Source organism: Bombus pascuorum, chromosome 9 (assembly GCF_905332965.1).
Source record: "Bombus pascuorum chromosome 9, iyBomPasc1.1, whole genome shotgun sequence".
In the NCBI taxonomy this organism is placed as follows: domain Eukaryota; kingdom Metazoa; phylum Arthropoda; class Insecta; order Hymenoptera; family Apidae; genus Bombus; species Bombus pascuorum.
In genome coordinates, this window is record NC_083496.1 from 7,681,405 (window position 1) to 7,696,616 (window position 15,212).

General features: G+C 32.0%; 3 protein-coding genes across 6 annotated transcripts; 1 reads left to right on the forward strand and 2 right to left on the reverse strand.

The window, feature by feature from the left end:
• Positions 1-9: 9 nt before the first annotated feature.
• On the reverse strand, positions 10-1,363 carry LOC132910636 (uncharacterized). The gene has a single exon (XM_060966436.1). The coding sequence runs from the start codon at positions 1,354-1,356 to the stop codon at positions 268-270; it is 1,089 nt and encodes a 362-aa protein (XP_060822419.1). The 5' UTR covers positions 1,357-1,363; the 3' UTR covers positions 10-267.
• Positions 1,364-2,905: 1,542 nt separating this feature from the next.
• On the forward strand, positions 2,906-7,999 carry LOC132910638 (peritrophin-1-like). 3 transcript variants are annotated; one of them, XM_060966440.1, is made up of 2 exons: positions 2,906-3,052; positions 3,249-3,744. In XM_060966440.1, the coding sequence occupies exons 1-2, from the start codon at positions 3,046-3,048 to the stop codon at positions 3,587-3,589; spliced, it is 348 nt and encodes a 115-aa protein (XP_060822423.1). In that variant the 5' UTR covers positions 2,906-3,045; the 3' UTR covers positions 3,590-3,744. The 3 variants fall into 3 exon arrangements, with proteins under 3 accessions (XP_060822423.1, XP_060822425.1, XP_060822424.1); XM_060966442.1 differs by lacking the exon at positions 3,249-3,744 and adding an exon at positions 7,501-7,999 and having other exon boundaries at positions 2,964-3,052; XM_060966441.1 differs by lacking the exons at positions 2,906-3,052; positions 3,249-3,744 and adding exons at positions 7,232-7,328; positions 7,501-7,999.
• A 3,060-nt stretch (positions 8,000-11,059) lies between these two features.
• LOC132910892 (flap endonuclease GEN-like) lies at positions 11,060-14,321 on the reverse strand. 2 transcript variants are annotated; one of them, XM_060967036.1, is made up of 6 exons: positions 14,090-14,321; positions 13,738-14,014; positions 13,382-13,668; positions 13,139-13,300; positions 12,893-13,058; positions 11,060-12,825 (listed from the first exon to the last, which is right to left on the reverse strand). In XM_060967036.1, exons 1-6 carry the CDS (start codon positions 14,245-14,247, stop codon positions 11,698-11,700), a joined length of 2,178 nt encoding a protein of 725 aa, XP_060823019.1. In that variant the 5' UTR covers positions 14,248-14,321; the 3' UTR covers positions 11,060-11,697. The 2 variants fall into 2 exon arrangements, with proteins under 2 accessions (XP_060823019.1, XP_060823020.1); XM_060967037.1 differs by having other exon boundaries at positions 13,738-13,994; positions 14,090-14,228.
• Between the last annotated feature and the right edge of the window lie 891 nt (positions 14,322-15,212).

A 15,212-nucleotide genomic window follows, 5' to 3' on the forward strand; every position in this document is an offset into this window, starting at 1 on the left:
GCGCTTGAACTAGAGTATCGCATGCAGATACTCTCGCTGGCAATAGAATTAAATTACTTGCAACTTAAAAAGTAAGCTCCAAACGACATTTCTGTACCGAAAGGTTTCTCATTGTCCTAATGTCTAGAAACATAATGCATTATGAATATCATCCTCTCTTTCTTTGAACAGCATGTAAATATCATGAAGTTTTTATATGTACATATGTATCTACACAAAAGTTGAATCTTAATATGTAAAAACGTGTAACGCATCTTATCATTATTTTTATGTTAACAAGTCAAACCAAAGACTAAATCTATTATTTAATAGCGTAGAAGTTCTTTGAAGTCTTTTCTGCGGTTTCTCGCAATTTATTCTGCGATTAAGAGGATTATAGGATTTATTTTTATCAGTAAATTCATCAACTGATTGATTAGGAATTATATCATTTCTCAAACATTGATCAGAGTTCGTTTCAAAATTAACTACGTCATCAACTGTTTTCACATCTTCAATATCTTTTTCACATAAATTATTTTCATCCTTAGATGTTTGCACATTTTCCGAAACATTAAATTTGAAGACCCTTTGATTACATATATTGTCTATTATCTCCGACATGTTTAAATCATGATCATCGATCTCGTCAATAAAATCATCCGGTGAAAGTTCATTAAACATTCTATCCAAAGTATTATTTAATTTTGAATTGATATTCTCTAATTGTAATACTTTTTCGAACTGTGGACCGCGTTTAACTTTATCACTTCTTTTCGGACTTTCTTGTAAACCATCTAATGTTTTACATTTTTTAGATTTTATTGGCGTAATACTCATCCTCCGGAAAGATTCTTCTAAAGACGTAGGATCCTTTTTGGAAATAAATTCATCAATTTTCCTATTATTTTCTGTTTTTCCATTTCTCTTCTGACGCCTCTTTTCTGCTTTACGTTTTTTATCACTAGCATCTGTATCGTCTTGTATTTTCTTTCTATTCGATCGTTTCTTTGTTTTCGCATTTCTTGCACTTTCAAAAGCTTCGACTAATTCTGGATAACATTTCTGTACAGCACTTTGTGGCTCAATACTTGCCAATTCAGATGGAATAACTGCACCATCATCACTCACATTATCTGGTGCAATATATTCTTTTAATCTTTTTATCGTACTATGATCAGTCTTCCAAATAATTTCGTAACTCGCAACAGACCTAATATTCCGTATTTTCTTTATTGCTTCAGGTATGTATAAATCGAACATTGTTAGACGGTTGTCTGCAGAAATACCTGGAAGGTGTACAAGTTGCCAACGAGTCACTAGAGGAAATATCTTCTCAAATGCATATTGTGGTTCCCAAGATAAATATCGTTCCATGAAATCCTAACATAAATCGATTTATAGTATAAGTTTAGTAAGAATAAATAAAGTAAACTTATAAAATTTTATATGAAAACTTATTATGAATTCATTCACCACTGATTGTTTCTATTGAATAGCTTTCTTACAGCTCCCTTAATAAGATATTCATCTATTAATTCTTGGTTTGGAAAAACTTCAACACGAAAAGGTTTTCTTCGTAAAACAATTTAATTCAATGATAAAGCTCTTTTCTCTCGATAAAAATATATCATAAAAAATACAATATAAATATGCTCGACAAATATGTTGCATAACAATTATATAACAAGCATACTGGGATGAAATTTCATTCATGATAGTATTCATATGGCTTCCTAAAATGATTAGAACTTTTAAATTGTAGTATTAAATAATTCGTAACGTGTAATGGATCATTGACAACACTAGAGAGATACAAAATGAATTGCCATCACACTAAATATAGTAAGATAAAATATTACCATGATAAAAATATTCTACAAGCAAATTATAGGACGAAGGACTAAGCATATATCTGATTCCAGGAAGAAAGTTAAAGAAAGGTGATCTTTCATTAAATATCTTTTTCCTGTTGTCCCGTTTTCGAAAAAATCGAATTTGAAAATTCTTAGCGTATGTCAGATTAACTCTAAACTCTCATGTTCTAAACTTATGTTCCCCAAAACAAGTGCATAAACGAAAACAAGGACATGAACATATTCGCTAACGTTGATTTCATTTGCACCCAAGGTAGTCTAATTTATAGACTTCTTCTACTCTCTGTCAGCAACCATAATTTATGCTCCAAATGTCAAACGAAAAAATCATTTGATAAGTTTTGTTACTTGTCATTCGTAAATCCTGTTGCATCTTTTTTTTATTTTGTTATACTTTTATGTTTCATTTATCATTTATAATAGTTTATTGTTTGCATAAGCGTGTTATTCTATCTGATTCTAAGATAGTAACATAAGATACCTTCCAATTTTGAACAATTAAAGGCAGTAGAAGTAATTATGTAAAAATGATTACTAGAAAGATTCTCTGCTTTAGGAGAAAATTTAATACAATTTTAGTACAAACTAATATCTTGATATCTTTATTTTTCTCAGAAACATTATCAACTTTATTAATTATCATTTCTTTAGAAACGAAATATCTATTGATATTTTATTCGATATACTTGACATTTGTTTCTCCAAGTGTTGAAAATTACTTTTATGAAATACAATTCCTTCGTTATATTACACTTGTATTTTTAGATTAAGAAAAGTGTAACGCCGGTCGACAACTTTGAACATTAAAATGTAAAAAGTAAAAATTTAATACGTAAAGCATTTTGCGCTTCGGTATACAAACTAATACATTAATGTTACATTAGAATTACATATTAGCTCAATTAGAAGTGTAAATATTATATCGATCTTCCTCTGAAAAGAGAACGGTATGATTAGAAACTACATTGACAACTAATGACTGTGTGTTACTGCCACTCCTATAATTTCCAATTTTTGATTGTAGTGTTATCACGACACGTTAATATTAATAACCAATTATATGCTTGCTTTTTGATAGTCTATCATAAAAAATGCATAACTGACGGATATATAAAGAGAAAGGCAGACCTGATCGTCACAACGACAACAGCGTAGAAGTTACTGCAAAACAGAACTCTTCAAAGAAAAAATGAAAGGTAAGATACTTTTGGTTTTAGTTTAATGTAGTTCACGTTAAGATCGATTGGACAAAGAGTAAATTTGGATTTGTTGTCAAATATCTTTTCCTCGTCGATATTTTTGACCCAATCTTAATGTATTAAGTTACTGCATAGATAGTAATTGGAGATAAATTGCAAGATAGTAATTAAATGTGTTTCGTAATTATTATAGCAACATTTGTGGTTATACTTGCCGTATTTTTGACGGCGTATGCTTCAACAACTCCACCACCTGAATGTCCCAGTGGACACGGGCAAAGCGCTGTCTTCTTACCGAATCCAGACGACTGCACAACCTTTTATCACTGCGATAGAGAGGAACCGTTGTTGATGCAATGCAACGAAGGACTTGAATTTAACCCGAAATTGAAAGTATGTGATTGGCCTAAGGCAACTGCCACCTGCAAACGTCGCGCTACAACGACAGCAAAACCACCAAATACTAGCACACCAGAACCAACTCCAACTGTTACTGCTTCCCCTGACGTGGCACCAGTGGAAGTAACAGTATAGATCCAGAGTGACACCAACCTGAATAATATGCAATCATAATTTGTTCGAACAGTATAGCATGTTGAATATGAAAATATTAACGCACAGTAATGTAAACAATATAATGTAGATTGATAATGTGGCAATTATAGGCAATAAAAAAGCATACTAATTAAGCAATATTTCTTTAATTGTAATTTGATTAAACTTAACGTGACAGTTACATATGGCAATTTGACTACATTGCTTATTATGTGATTGTAGAAGTGTCAATAGAACCGAAAATGGACTGATGATACTGATATGCAAGTTTTATAAGGTGTAGAAAAAAGATTCGTGGAACGAACTCTTTTCTCTCATATAGCCAACGCTGCGATTATTTCTTCGGCTGAAACGTCTAAGTAACAATAAGAACATCTAAATTATAGCCGTATCTATCGTCAATAATCGTCAGTCAGTTCAAATTTCATATCTATATGACTCGCGGATCTTCTCGTGGACCAGTTTCTGGACCTCGTACGCAGTGACAATTTTACGCGCTTCTTATTAGCCGATGTGAATGCTCTTCATCATGACAACGCACCACCGCCACACATTGCTCGCTGTTTGCCAGTTTCTTGCACGTTTTAATATTGCAATCATTGATTATCCGTCCTACCTTCCGCATTCCGCTCCGTGCAACAGTTTGCTATTCCCCAAAGTTAAAAGTACCATACAGAGACAGTATTTTGGGGATTAAAAACGATACAAATAGGAAGCAATGTGGATGCTAAAGCCGACTTAAAACGGGGAATCGCAGCACTGTTTTACGCAATGGAGAGGGTATTGGATTAAGTGCTGGGATGTAATACTTTGAAGAAAACTGTTGCGAATTACCAACTAGGTCGCGATCAGTCAGCTTGCAACTGGTTGGTTGATGTCGCGACCCTTGAACGTCAAGGTGGATGTAGATTAAAGATGTTTATTAAGCTTGTGTTTAGTAGTTTATTTGAACTGTTTAATATAAATGGAAGAACATGTAGTCTCGCGCTTGATGACTGTCGAGCTTACATTCTAACTGTCTGTCTAAGGGGACTGTATTCGTTAATGTTTCCTGTGAAGTGGGAATCTATTCTATCGAATTCTGTAACAATTGAACTGTCGTTGGCGTCTCTCATGTAGTGCATCTTGTGCGTACATGCTCGAGAGTGCGTAGCGTAACGTTCTGGTTTAGTGTTCCGTTGTCATCGGGTGTTGAGGTTTAGGACATGTGGTTCACTTTAGAGTGGACCCGTTGAGCACTTAGGGTGTCACTTAGTCTCTACTCGAAAATGGTATCCCGCTAGGGGTAGCCATCCACATGTCATTTAGCAATTAAGTTAGAAAAATTTATGAAATACAAAAAAATTTATGAAGTACAAATTGAATAATAATAATAAAAAAAGAAAAAACAGCCTCTTGACAAGGTCGGCTTTGCAAATCTTACAACTTGCAAGGTGAGAATTTCCAACTTCCCAAAAAGAACAGAAGTGCTGTTCGTGTCATAAACTGAGGATCACCCAAAATCTTGAACTGTGAGAGTATAGATTTTGACGAAGTTTCAAACAAATAATTTTTATTAATTCTTTCCAAGAATCTTTTTAAGCCATATTAAAACCTGTTTGGACCTATGGGATCCAATTATGGGGAACAGCGAGCAACTCTAACATAGGAATTCTCCAACGATTCCAATCAAAAACTCTAAGATCCTTAATAGATGCAGCACCTTGGTATGTTACTAACGAAACAATACATCGTGACCTTAAGATAGCCACAGTCAAAGAAGAAATAACCAAGTTCAGAAACAGATATAATATAAGAGTCAACAACCACCAAAACCCATTAGTTACCCAATTACTCGACACGACGGATCAGGTCCGCAGACTAAAAAGGCAATACCCCTTAGATTGAAGCATTTGATTCAACTAGAATCAAACACACTACAAACTTTTATAGTCCAATACTATGCCAAAGAAATTTACTTAAAATTCTGTATGAGAATTGATTGTAAATAATCTACTAAATAAAAAAAAAAACGAATCTTTTTTCCACACCTCATACTTTTCCAATACTTTTTCAATACTACTTCTAATACAGTTTACACAAGATTAACATGTAGCGTCCAATCACATAATTAAATTTGAATAATGTTAATAATCTCCCGATGATTTCTTAAGTAGAGATTTCTTTTATTAATGGATAAACCACTTGAGTATCCTCTTGAACTATAATATCGCATGAAGATACTTTCGCCGGAAATGAAATTAAATCATTTACAACTTAAAAAGTAAGCTTCAAACGACATTTCTGTACCGAAAGGTTTCTCATTGTCCTAATGTCTAGAAACATAGTGCCTTATGAATATCATCCCCTTGAACATCATGTAAATATCTTGATGTTTTTATATGTACATATGTATCTACACAAAAGTTGAATCTTAATATGTAAAAACGTGTAGCGCATCTACTCGCTAATTGATGTGAATATAAATTTGACTGCACAATACGAAAACTTGAATCTATTTCGTTGTATGAGAGGAGTTTATTGTCCTTTACAACTAATTGCTGGTCTTCAGATGGGTCTATTTTCTGCTGAACAACGGTACACACGGTTTAACACGAACCCCTATATTTCTCATCATACGTCAGATATATACATATCTTTATGTATAAACTAGAGAATAGTCATTATCTACGTTTCAACCATGCGATGTACATAATAATATACTATTTATTTTTACTACCTATTATATGTAAGTTTGTTAATAACATTTTTATTGTAACTACAGTGTATACATGACATTATTAAATTGGAAGCAGCACATGAAATGCTGGAAAACGTGCAAGACGTGTATATAATCGTATATATTTTAACGGATCAACTGTTTTTGTTTAATTCGCATCGTTTTGTTTAGGTACTTCGGTATTTAATTTGTCAATAATTATAATTGGTCTCTATAATTATAGGTATCAAATGAATGCAACAACCATTACAGACTGATAAACGCCTATGTCTAGATAATTTTACATGTACGTTTTTGATATTTAGTATTGTAGTAATTTATACAGATTATTTTTATTTTAATAAGCAATATATGAGTCCTTTATTTTATTATTACAAAATTACAGTGTTTAGAAAATGCAATAGAATATACATATATAATATTACAAGATATTCAATTAAAAAGACGATATCAAAAGATATATTTAAAAACGTATAATCTATTTACAACTTATTTGACGTGTTTTTCTCCAAGTGTTGAAAATTATTTTTAACGAAGGACAGTTCCTCCTTTATATTATACTTTTATCTTTAGATTATGAACATTAGATTAATGTAACGGCGATCGACAACTTTGAACATTGAACTGTAAAAGGTAAAAATTTAATACATAAAGCATTTTGCGCTTCGGTATACAAACTAATACATTAATGTTACGTTGCAATTACATATTACCTCAATTAGATGTGTAAATATTATCTCGATATTTCTCTAAACAGAGGACGATATGATTAGAAACGACATTGATAACTAATAGCTGCATGTTACGCTCCAATTTTTGACTATAGTGTTATCACAATACGTTAAGATTAAGAACCAATTATATACTTGCTTTTTCATACTCTATCATAAAAAAATGTATAACTGACAAATATATAAATAGAAAAGCAGATCTGATCGTTATAACGACAGCAACGTGGAAGATACTAGAACACAGAATTCTTCAAAGAAAAAATGAAAGGTAAGGTAGTTTCGGTTTTAGTTTAATTTAGTTCACGTTAAGATCGATTGGACAAAGAGTACATTTGGATTTGTTACCAAATATCTTTTCCTCGTCGATATTTTTGACCTAATCTTAATGTAGTAAATTACTACATACGATACTAATTAAAAGTGTTTCATAATTATTTTAGCAATATTTGTGGTTGTCGCTCTTTTGGTGGCGTTTGCTTCCGCTACTCCACCACCTGAATGTCCCAATGACGAAGAAGAAGATGTTATCCTGTTTCCAAATCCAGACGACTGCTCAAGCTATTATTCCTGCATTAGAGACACACCGGTGTTAATGCAATGTAACGAAGGACTTGAATTTAACCCGCAATTAAGAGTATGCGATTGGCCAAAGAAAAATGCAACCTGCAAACGTCGCTCTACGAGGCCACCACATCCACCACATACTTCCACAACTCCAGAAGGATCCACTCCTAAAGGAACCACTCCTGAATGGCAGAGCACCCAAGAATAACTTTATAGATCCAGAGTTACACCGACCTGAATAATATGCAATCATAATTTGTTCTAACAGTACAGCATGTTGAATATGAAAATTTTAAAACACAATACTTTAAAGAATATAATGTAGATTGCTAATGTGGCAGTTATAGACAATAAAAAAGCATAAAAATTAAAAAATACTTTCATTAATACGTTCATACATATTAATTAATACAATTCATTAATTGTCATTTGTATAAATTTAACGCGACAATTACATATGGTAATTGGATTACATTGCTTATTACGTAATTGTAAAAGTGTCAGTAGAACCGAAAATGGACTGATGATATATACATATATATATACAGTAGCGGACAAAAGTTTAAGACGATGATTTGTAAACCGGATTACAAACATCTTATACGCATATTGTTCTTCTATTCGGTTTGTCTCTTTGGAATAACGTAGCTGTATGTTTGACCTTCGTAACCTCAGACAGTCAGTTGTTAAATACAAACAATGTAGGAGTTACAACAGTTAGTTACCGCCTAGCACTTGGAAACAGTGGACATTAGTTTAAGACGATCTGTGTAAAACGTGAGTACGAGTACAGTTTTTGAACATTTTGATTCTGGAATGTCAAAATCATTGTTTAGTGTACCTTTTATTGCTTAAAATTCATTTAGGTAGGAACAGACTATGGGTAAATCAAAGAATTTACTTGAAAACGAAAGGGAACAAATCGTAAGGCTGCGAAAGCAAAGTAAAACCTTCACCGAAATAGCAAATATAGTGAACAGGTCAGAAACAGCTTGTAAACAAGCTTGGTATAAATGTTTAAAGACAGGCATGTATTGCGATCAACCGAAAAACGGAAGACCACGGAAAACAACACCGAAAATGGATCGCCGGATTCATCGATTGAGCGAAAAGGATCGTTTTCGTAGTGCAAATAATATTGCTGCGGAGATAAACTATGAAAACGATACACAAATTAGTGCTAGAACTGTTAGGAGAAGATTAGAAGACTTTAACTTAAGAGGACGAAAACCCCAAAAGAAACCACTGCTGAGTTCTAGGAATCGAAAAAGACGACTTGCATTTGCTAAAGCTCATAAGCATTGGACAAGTGAAGATTGGCAAAAGGTATTGTTTTCTGACGAATCGAAATTCAATCGCGTCTGTTCTGACGGGATACGGTACGTTAGACGTCGAATTGGCGAAAGTTTGAAAACACAGTGCGTTTTAAAAACTCTTAAACATGGTGGTGGCAACGTTATGGTGTGGGCGTGTTTTTCTCGAAGCGGCCCTGGTCCGATATGTCGTATCAATGGAATTATGGACCGTTTTCAATACAAGGACATACTCAAGAACACAATGTTACCTTTTGCACGCAACAATATGAGTGATGATTTTATTTTTCAAAATGTTAATGATCCGAAGCACACGGCTCGGGTTGTGAAACAGTTTTTTCAAGAAGAAAATATCACCGTGCTGCCGTGGCCGTCCCAATCACCAGATATTAATCCAATCGAGAACTTGTGGAGCATCATAAAAAAGACAGTACAAGGTTATAAACCGAAAAATTTGAATGAACTTTACTCTACGATTGAAACAGCCTGGAATAATATTACGGTAGATTAATATAAAAAATTAATAGATTCTATGCCAAGAAGATGTACCGAAGGGATAAGAAATAACGGATATTGAACAAAATATTGAATTTAAACAAAAATTGTGTATATTTTTTAACCAAAAATTAATATTTTTTGTATAGTCTTAAACTTTTGACCGACGAAATATTATACAGATTTCGTTCCTTTTTTATAACTTAGCTATTGAGCAAAATATCAAAATGAAATTTTTTTTCTAAGTGTACAAACAAATGTACAATTAGTTAATACCAAAAGTAGAACACCGTATTTATATTTTTTATGGAAAGTAAATCAATTATTTATTTCTTCCATTTCGTCTTAAACTTTTGTCCGCTACTGTATACAAGTCCTATACAGTGTAGAAAGACTCATATAGCCAACACTGCGATTATTTCTTCGATTGGAACGTCTAAGTAAGAACATTTAAGTTATAGCTGTACTTTCTTGTGTGCCGGTTTCTGGACCTTGTACACAGTGACAATTTTAATACGCCCTTGTTATTAACCGATATCATAAATGTATTCCATCATGACAACGCACCGTCCTCACACATCTCTCGCTGTTTGACAGTTCCTTGCACGTTTTAATGTTTCAATTCTTGATTACCCGCCTTGTATTCCGGATCTCGCTCCGTGCAACAGTTTATTATACCCCGCAGTTGAAAATATCATGCAGGGACAGTATTTTGGGGATTCAAAACGATACAAACAGGAAGCAACGTAGATGTTAAAGCCCACTTAAAACAGGGAACCGCAGCATTGTTTTACGCAATGGAAAGGACACTAGATTAAGTGCTACAGAGTAATACTTTGAAGCTGACAATATAATGTTGACGAAGTTCACCTAATTTAAACTTGAGTAGTGTGAATAATCCCTCGATGATTCCTTCAGCAGAAATTTCTTTCATTAGCGAATAAACCACTTGAGTATCCTCTTGAACTATAGCATCGCATGCATACACCATCGCTGGCAATAAAATTAAATTATTTACAACTTAAAAAGTAAGCTTCAAACGACATTTCTGTACCGAAAGGTTTCTCATTGTCCTAATGTCTAGAAACATAGTGCCTTATGAATATCATCCCCCCTTTTTTTCAACATCATGTAAATATCATGAAGTTTTTATATGTACATATGTATCTACACAAAAGTTTTAATCTTAATATGTAAAAACGTGTAGCGCATCTACTCGCTAATTGATGTGAATATAAATTTGACTGCACAATACGAAAACTTGAATCTATTTCGTTGTATGAGAGGAGTTTATTGTCCTTTACAACTGATTGCTAGTCGTTGTCAGATGGGTCTATTTTGTGCTGAACAACGGTACACACTGCTTAACACGAACTCCTATATTTCTCATCATACGTCAGATATATACATATATATATATATATCTTTATGTATAAACTAGAGAATAGTCATTATCTACGTTTCAACTATGCGATGTACATAATAATATACTATTTATTTTTACCACCTATTATATGTAAGTTTGTTAATAATATTTTTATTGTAACTACAATGTATACATGACATTATTAAATTGGAAGCAGCACATGAAATGCTGGAGAACGTGCAAGACGTGTATATAATCATATATATTTTAACGGATCAACTGTTCTTGTTTAATTCGCATCGTTTTGTTTAGGTACTTCGGTACGTATTTAATTTGTTATTAATTATAATTAGTCTCTATAATTATAGATATCAAATGAATGCAACAGCCAGGCTAATGCAGACTGATAAACGCCTGTGTCTAAATAATTTTACATGTACATCTTTGATATTTAGTATTGTAGTAATTTATACAGATTACTTTTATTTTAATAAGCAGTATATAAGTCCTTTATTTCATTATTATTAAAAAATTTCTTACGATCGCGGTAATATTTCTCTGTGTTCCTTAAATTTTGTTTATCATTTTATTATTTATTTTTATAAATATGAAGATGAGATTCTCAACGTTGAAAAATTATAGTGGTATTTTGTATAGTACTTTAAATCTAATTTATAAGAAAATATAAGATTTAAAATAATGACGACCTATTTACTTAGAAATACGAAAGATCTTTTAAAATTATATAAAACATATTATGTATGGGCATAGATACTACAATAAATCGTAGATACTATAATATGAAGACAATGAATGGTATTTTGTACTTATTCTGGCAACTTGTTTTAGTAACCAATTGCACACTTAATTCCGTAAAGAAACGCATTTCATATTAAATGCTACGTGAGAAATTGGGTTTCCAGGTCGGTATCATTCATAAGATCATCAAATCCAAGACTAAATCTATCATTTATTAGCGTAGAAGTTCTTTGAAGTCTTTTCTGCGGTTTCTCGCAATTTATTCTGTGATTAAGAGGAACATAGGATTCATTTATATCAGCAAATTCATCAACTGTTTGATTATGAATTACATCATTTCTCAAACATTGATCAGAGTTCGTTTCAAAATTAACTACGTCATCAACTGTTTTCACATCTTCAATATCTTTTTCACATAAATTATTTTCATCCTTAGATGTTTGCACATTTTCCGAAACATTAAATTTGAAGACCCTTTGATTACATATATTGTCTATTATCTCCGACATGTTTAAATCATGATCATCGTTCTCGTCAATAAAATCATCCGGTGAAAGTTCATTAAACATTCTATCCAAAGTATTATTTAATTTTGAATTGATATTCTCTAATTGTAATACTTTTTCGAACTGTGGACCGCGTTTAACTTTATCACTTCTTTTCGGACTTTCTTGTAAACCATCTAATGTTTTACATTTTTTAGATTTTATTGGCGTAATACTCATCCTCCGGAAAGATTCTTCTAAAGACGTAGGATCCTTTTTGGAAATAAATTCATCAATTTTCCTATTATTTTCTGTTTTTCCATTTCTCTTCTGACGCCTCTTTTCTGCTTTACGTTTTTTATCACTAGCATCTGTATCGTCTTGTATTTTCTTTCTATTCGATCGTTTCTTTGTTTTCGCATTTCTTGCACTTTCAAATGCTTCGACTAATTCTGGATAACATTTCTGTACAGCACTTTGTGGCTCAATACTTGCCAATTCAGATGGAATAACTGCACCATCATCACTTACATTATCTGATGCTATATATTCTTTTAATCTTTTTATCGTACTATGATCAGTCTTCCAAATAATTTCGTAACTCGCAACAGACCTAATATTCCGTACTTTCTTTATTGCTTCAGGTATGTATAAATCGAACATTGTTAGACGGTTGTCTGCAGAAATACCTGGAAGGTGTACAAGTTGCCAACGAGTCACTAGAGGAAATATCTTCTCAAATGCATATTGTGGTTCCCAAGATAAATATCGTTCCATGAAATCCTAACGTAAATCGAGTTATAGTAAGAATAAATAAAGTAAACTTATAAAGTTTTATATTAAAACTTACTATGAATTCATTCACTTGCGGTTGTTTCCACTGAATATCTATTTTTGCAGGTACTGAAGCTTTTTTGATAAGAAATTCATCTATTAATTCTTGGTTTGGAAAATCTTCAATAAGAAGAGCTTTTTTTCGTAAAGCAATTTCATTCAATAATAAAGCTCTTTTCTCTCTACAAAAGTATATCATAAAAAATACAATATAAATATGCTAGATAAAATATGTTGCATAACAATTATATAACAAACGTACTTATAAGAGTCATCGCATTTCACAGTAGTCCCACAATCTATACAACCTGATTTTGTATGCTTTTGTAGTTTACCACTATGTCCACAAGACGAACACAAATTTGGATTCAGTAATTCTGCTTCTTTATAATCTAAAGTAGTATCGGTCCTCCAACTCTTCATTCTAAAAAATTAATAGTATTTGTACATAATATTTTTGTTAGATAAAAAATACATTTCAAATATACTTCAATTTATACTTTACCGTTCAAGAATATCTTCATCATTTACAATTTTAAAAAGCTTCATAGCAGCTTCTTTACCAACTCCATTCAGTCCATCATTATAATCACAACCACATAATAAAGCTAATGCTATCATTTTATTTCTCCCTAATTCTAATAATCTTTCTATCTTTTCTAATTTATATTCATCTACAGCACCACCTGAACCCCCACGATTTCCTTGAGTACTTGTACAAAAATTTCTGTAAACTATTTTGGCTCCATATAAAAAGCAATCACTGTCTTGACTTATGCATCCATCAACAAGCTGTAAAAATAATTATTAAAGCGTTAGGTAACTGTGATTCACATCTTTCCATGTATATAAATATTTTACCCCATCTTCATTTAAATAAGCACACATTGCTTCTGCTTCCCCATGTCCTTGTACACACGCTAAACCCATAAGTTGAAGCATTTCCTTGCATTCATTGAGAATTCTATTAAACTGTGTTCTACCTCCTTTAGAAGTAGTTTTTTTCTCACGAAAACCAGAGCGAACGTCATTTCTCTTTGCAATTGTCTTATGTTTCAAAGTAGGTGCTTTCCCTTCCAATACAAATACTGGAGATATTCCTTGCATGAGGAGAAATGCTGTACGAAAATAGAGATTCCTGTAATAATTATTCAATCGTATTTAACTTTAAATCTGAAAGAATAATAAATATAACCAATGCAAACTCACAAACCTAAGATACATTTTTGGTTGTGCAGAATGATCAGTTACTGTTTGACTATCTACAATCCAACAACTCATGTCAATAGCTACCGTTTTTCCTTGAAGCTCAAACATTGGTTTCCTCTCGCTCAAAGGCGACAAAATATTCCAAAGATCTTTTACTCCCATTTTTACTAATTTGAACTACTGTTTGTAAACATTTTACTACAACGTATTTGTTGGGGTCTATTTGCGTTATGCGATACCATATTAAAAGGATATAAATCCCTATGTAGTAAAGTTAAACACTAGAAAATAGTGTATACTGTTGTGTATAGTGTGTTATGTGTGGTATAGGCTTGTAGCTCTCTCTAGCGTGAATATTTTGTACGATAATAGGGTAAACTTTAGCGCGGCGAATTTAACTTTACAACAGCGTAACCAAAGCAACGAACAAAAATTGCTTAACAAATTTATTGATTAATTTTCAAAATTATTTATCAGTAATAACTATAATCACTTTATTATAACTCAATTTTAAATATAAATTTTATTTAAATTAATTTTTCTCGTTGTGTATTTCTTCATTTAAACGTAGAGTTTAAATTAATTTTTCGAATTGTTTGAAGTTGTAACACGAGCTGAGTGTTTCAGCACTCCAAAAGCTGCAGCCTAGCCAAATTGCCCCAAATCATGAAAAGGCCACATAACAATAGACTAGCAACATATTTGGGATGATAAAACATAGACATTTTTGCACGTGTGTGTGCTTTATTCAAGATAAAGACATTTTTTTATTTGCAAGAAACTGATTTCTTTAAAGTATTCTATTGAAACGTCATATCCAAAGCTTTCAATGGGAATCATTCATATCAAACACATAATTCTGATCCTGGCATTAAATCGAATACTTTTGTTCTAAAAAATTTTTCAAAATAATATATATGTATATTTTCTGAAACTTACTGTTATAACAGATTCTTTCTTTGCTGTTATGAATTAATATATTACCACAGACAACGTATAACATATAAAAATAATATATACAATGAATGTCCTATCTAATATACTTTTTGTTTCACGTCTTAATTATTTGTGAACTTTATCATCTTGATATTGTTTCCGACATTAATGATTCAACATAAAATAAAAAT

Coding starts and splice junctions, on each gene's coding strand:
- LOC132910636 (XM_060966436.1), bottom strand. CDS start 1,356: ATGGAACGATATTTATCTTGGGAACCACAATATGCATTTGAGAAGATA.
- LOC132910892 (XM_060967036.1), bottom strand. CDS start 14,247: ATGGGAGTAAAAGATCTTTGGAATATTTTGTCGCCTTTGAGCGAGAGG. Junction 14,015..14,089: donor CAACCAAAAATGTATCTTAG/GTTTGTGAGTTT, acceptor TAATTATTACAG/GAATCTCTATTTTCGTACAG. Junction 12,826..12,892: donor CGCAAGTGAATGAATTCATA/GTAAGTTTTAAT, acceptor GATTTACGTTAG/GATTTCATGGAACGATATTT.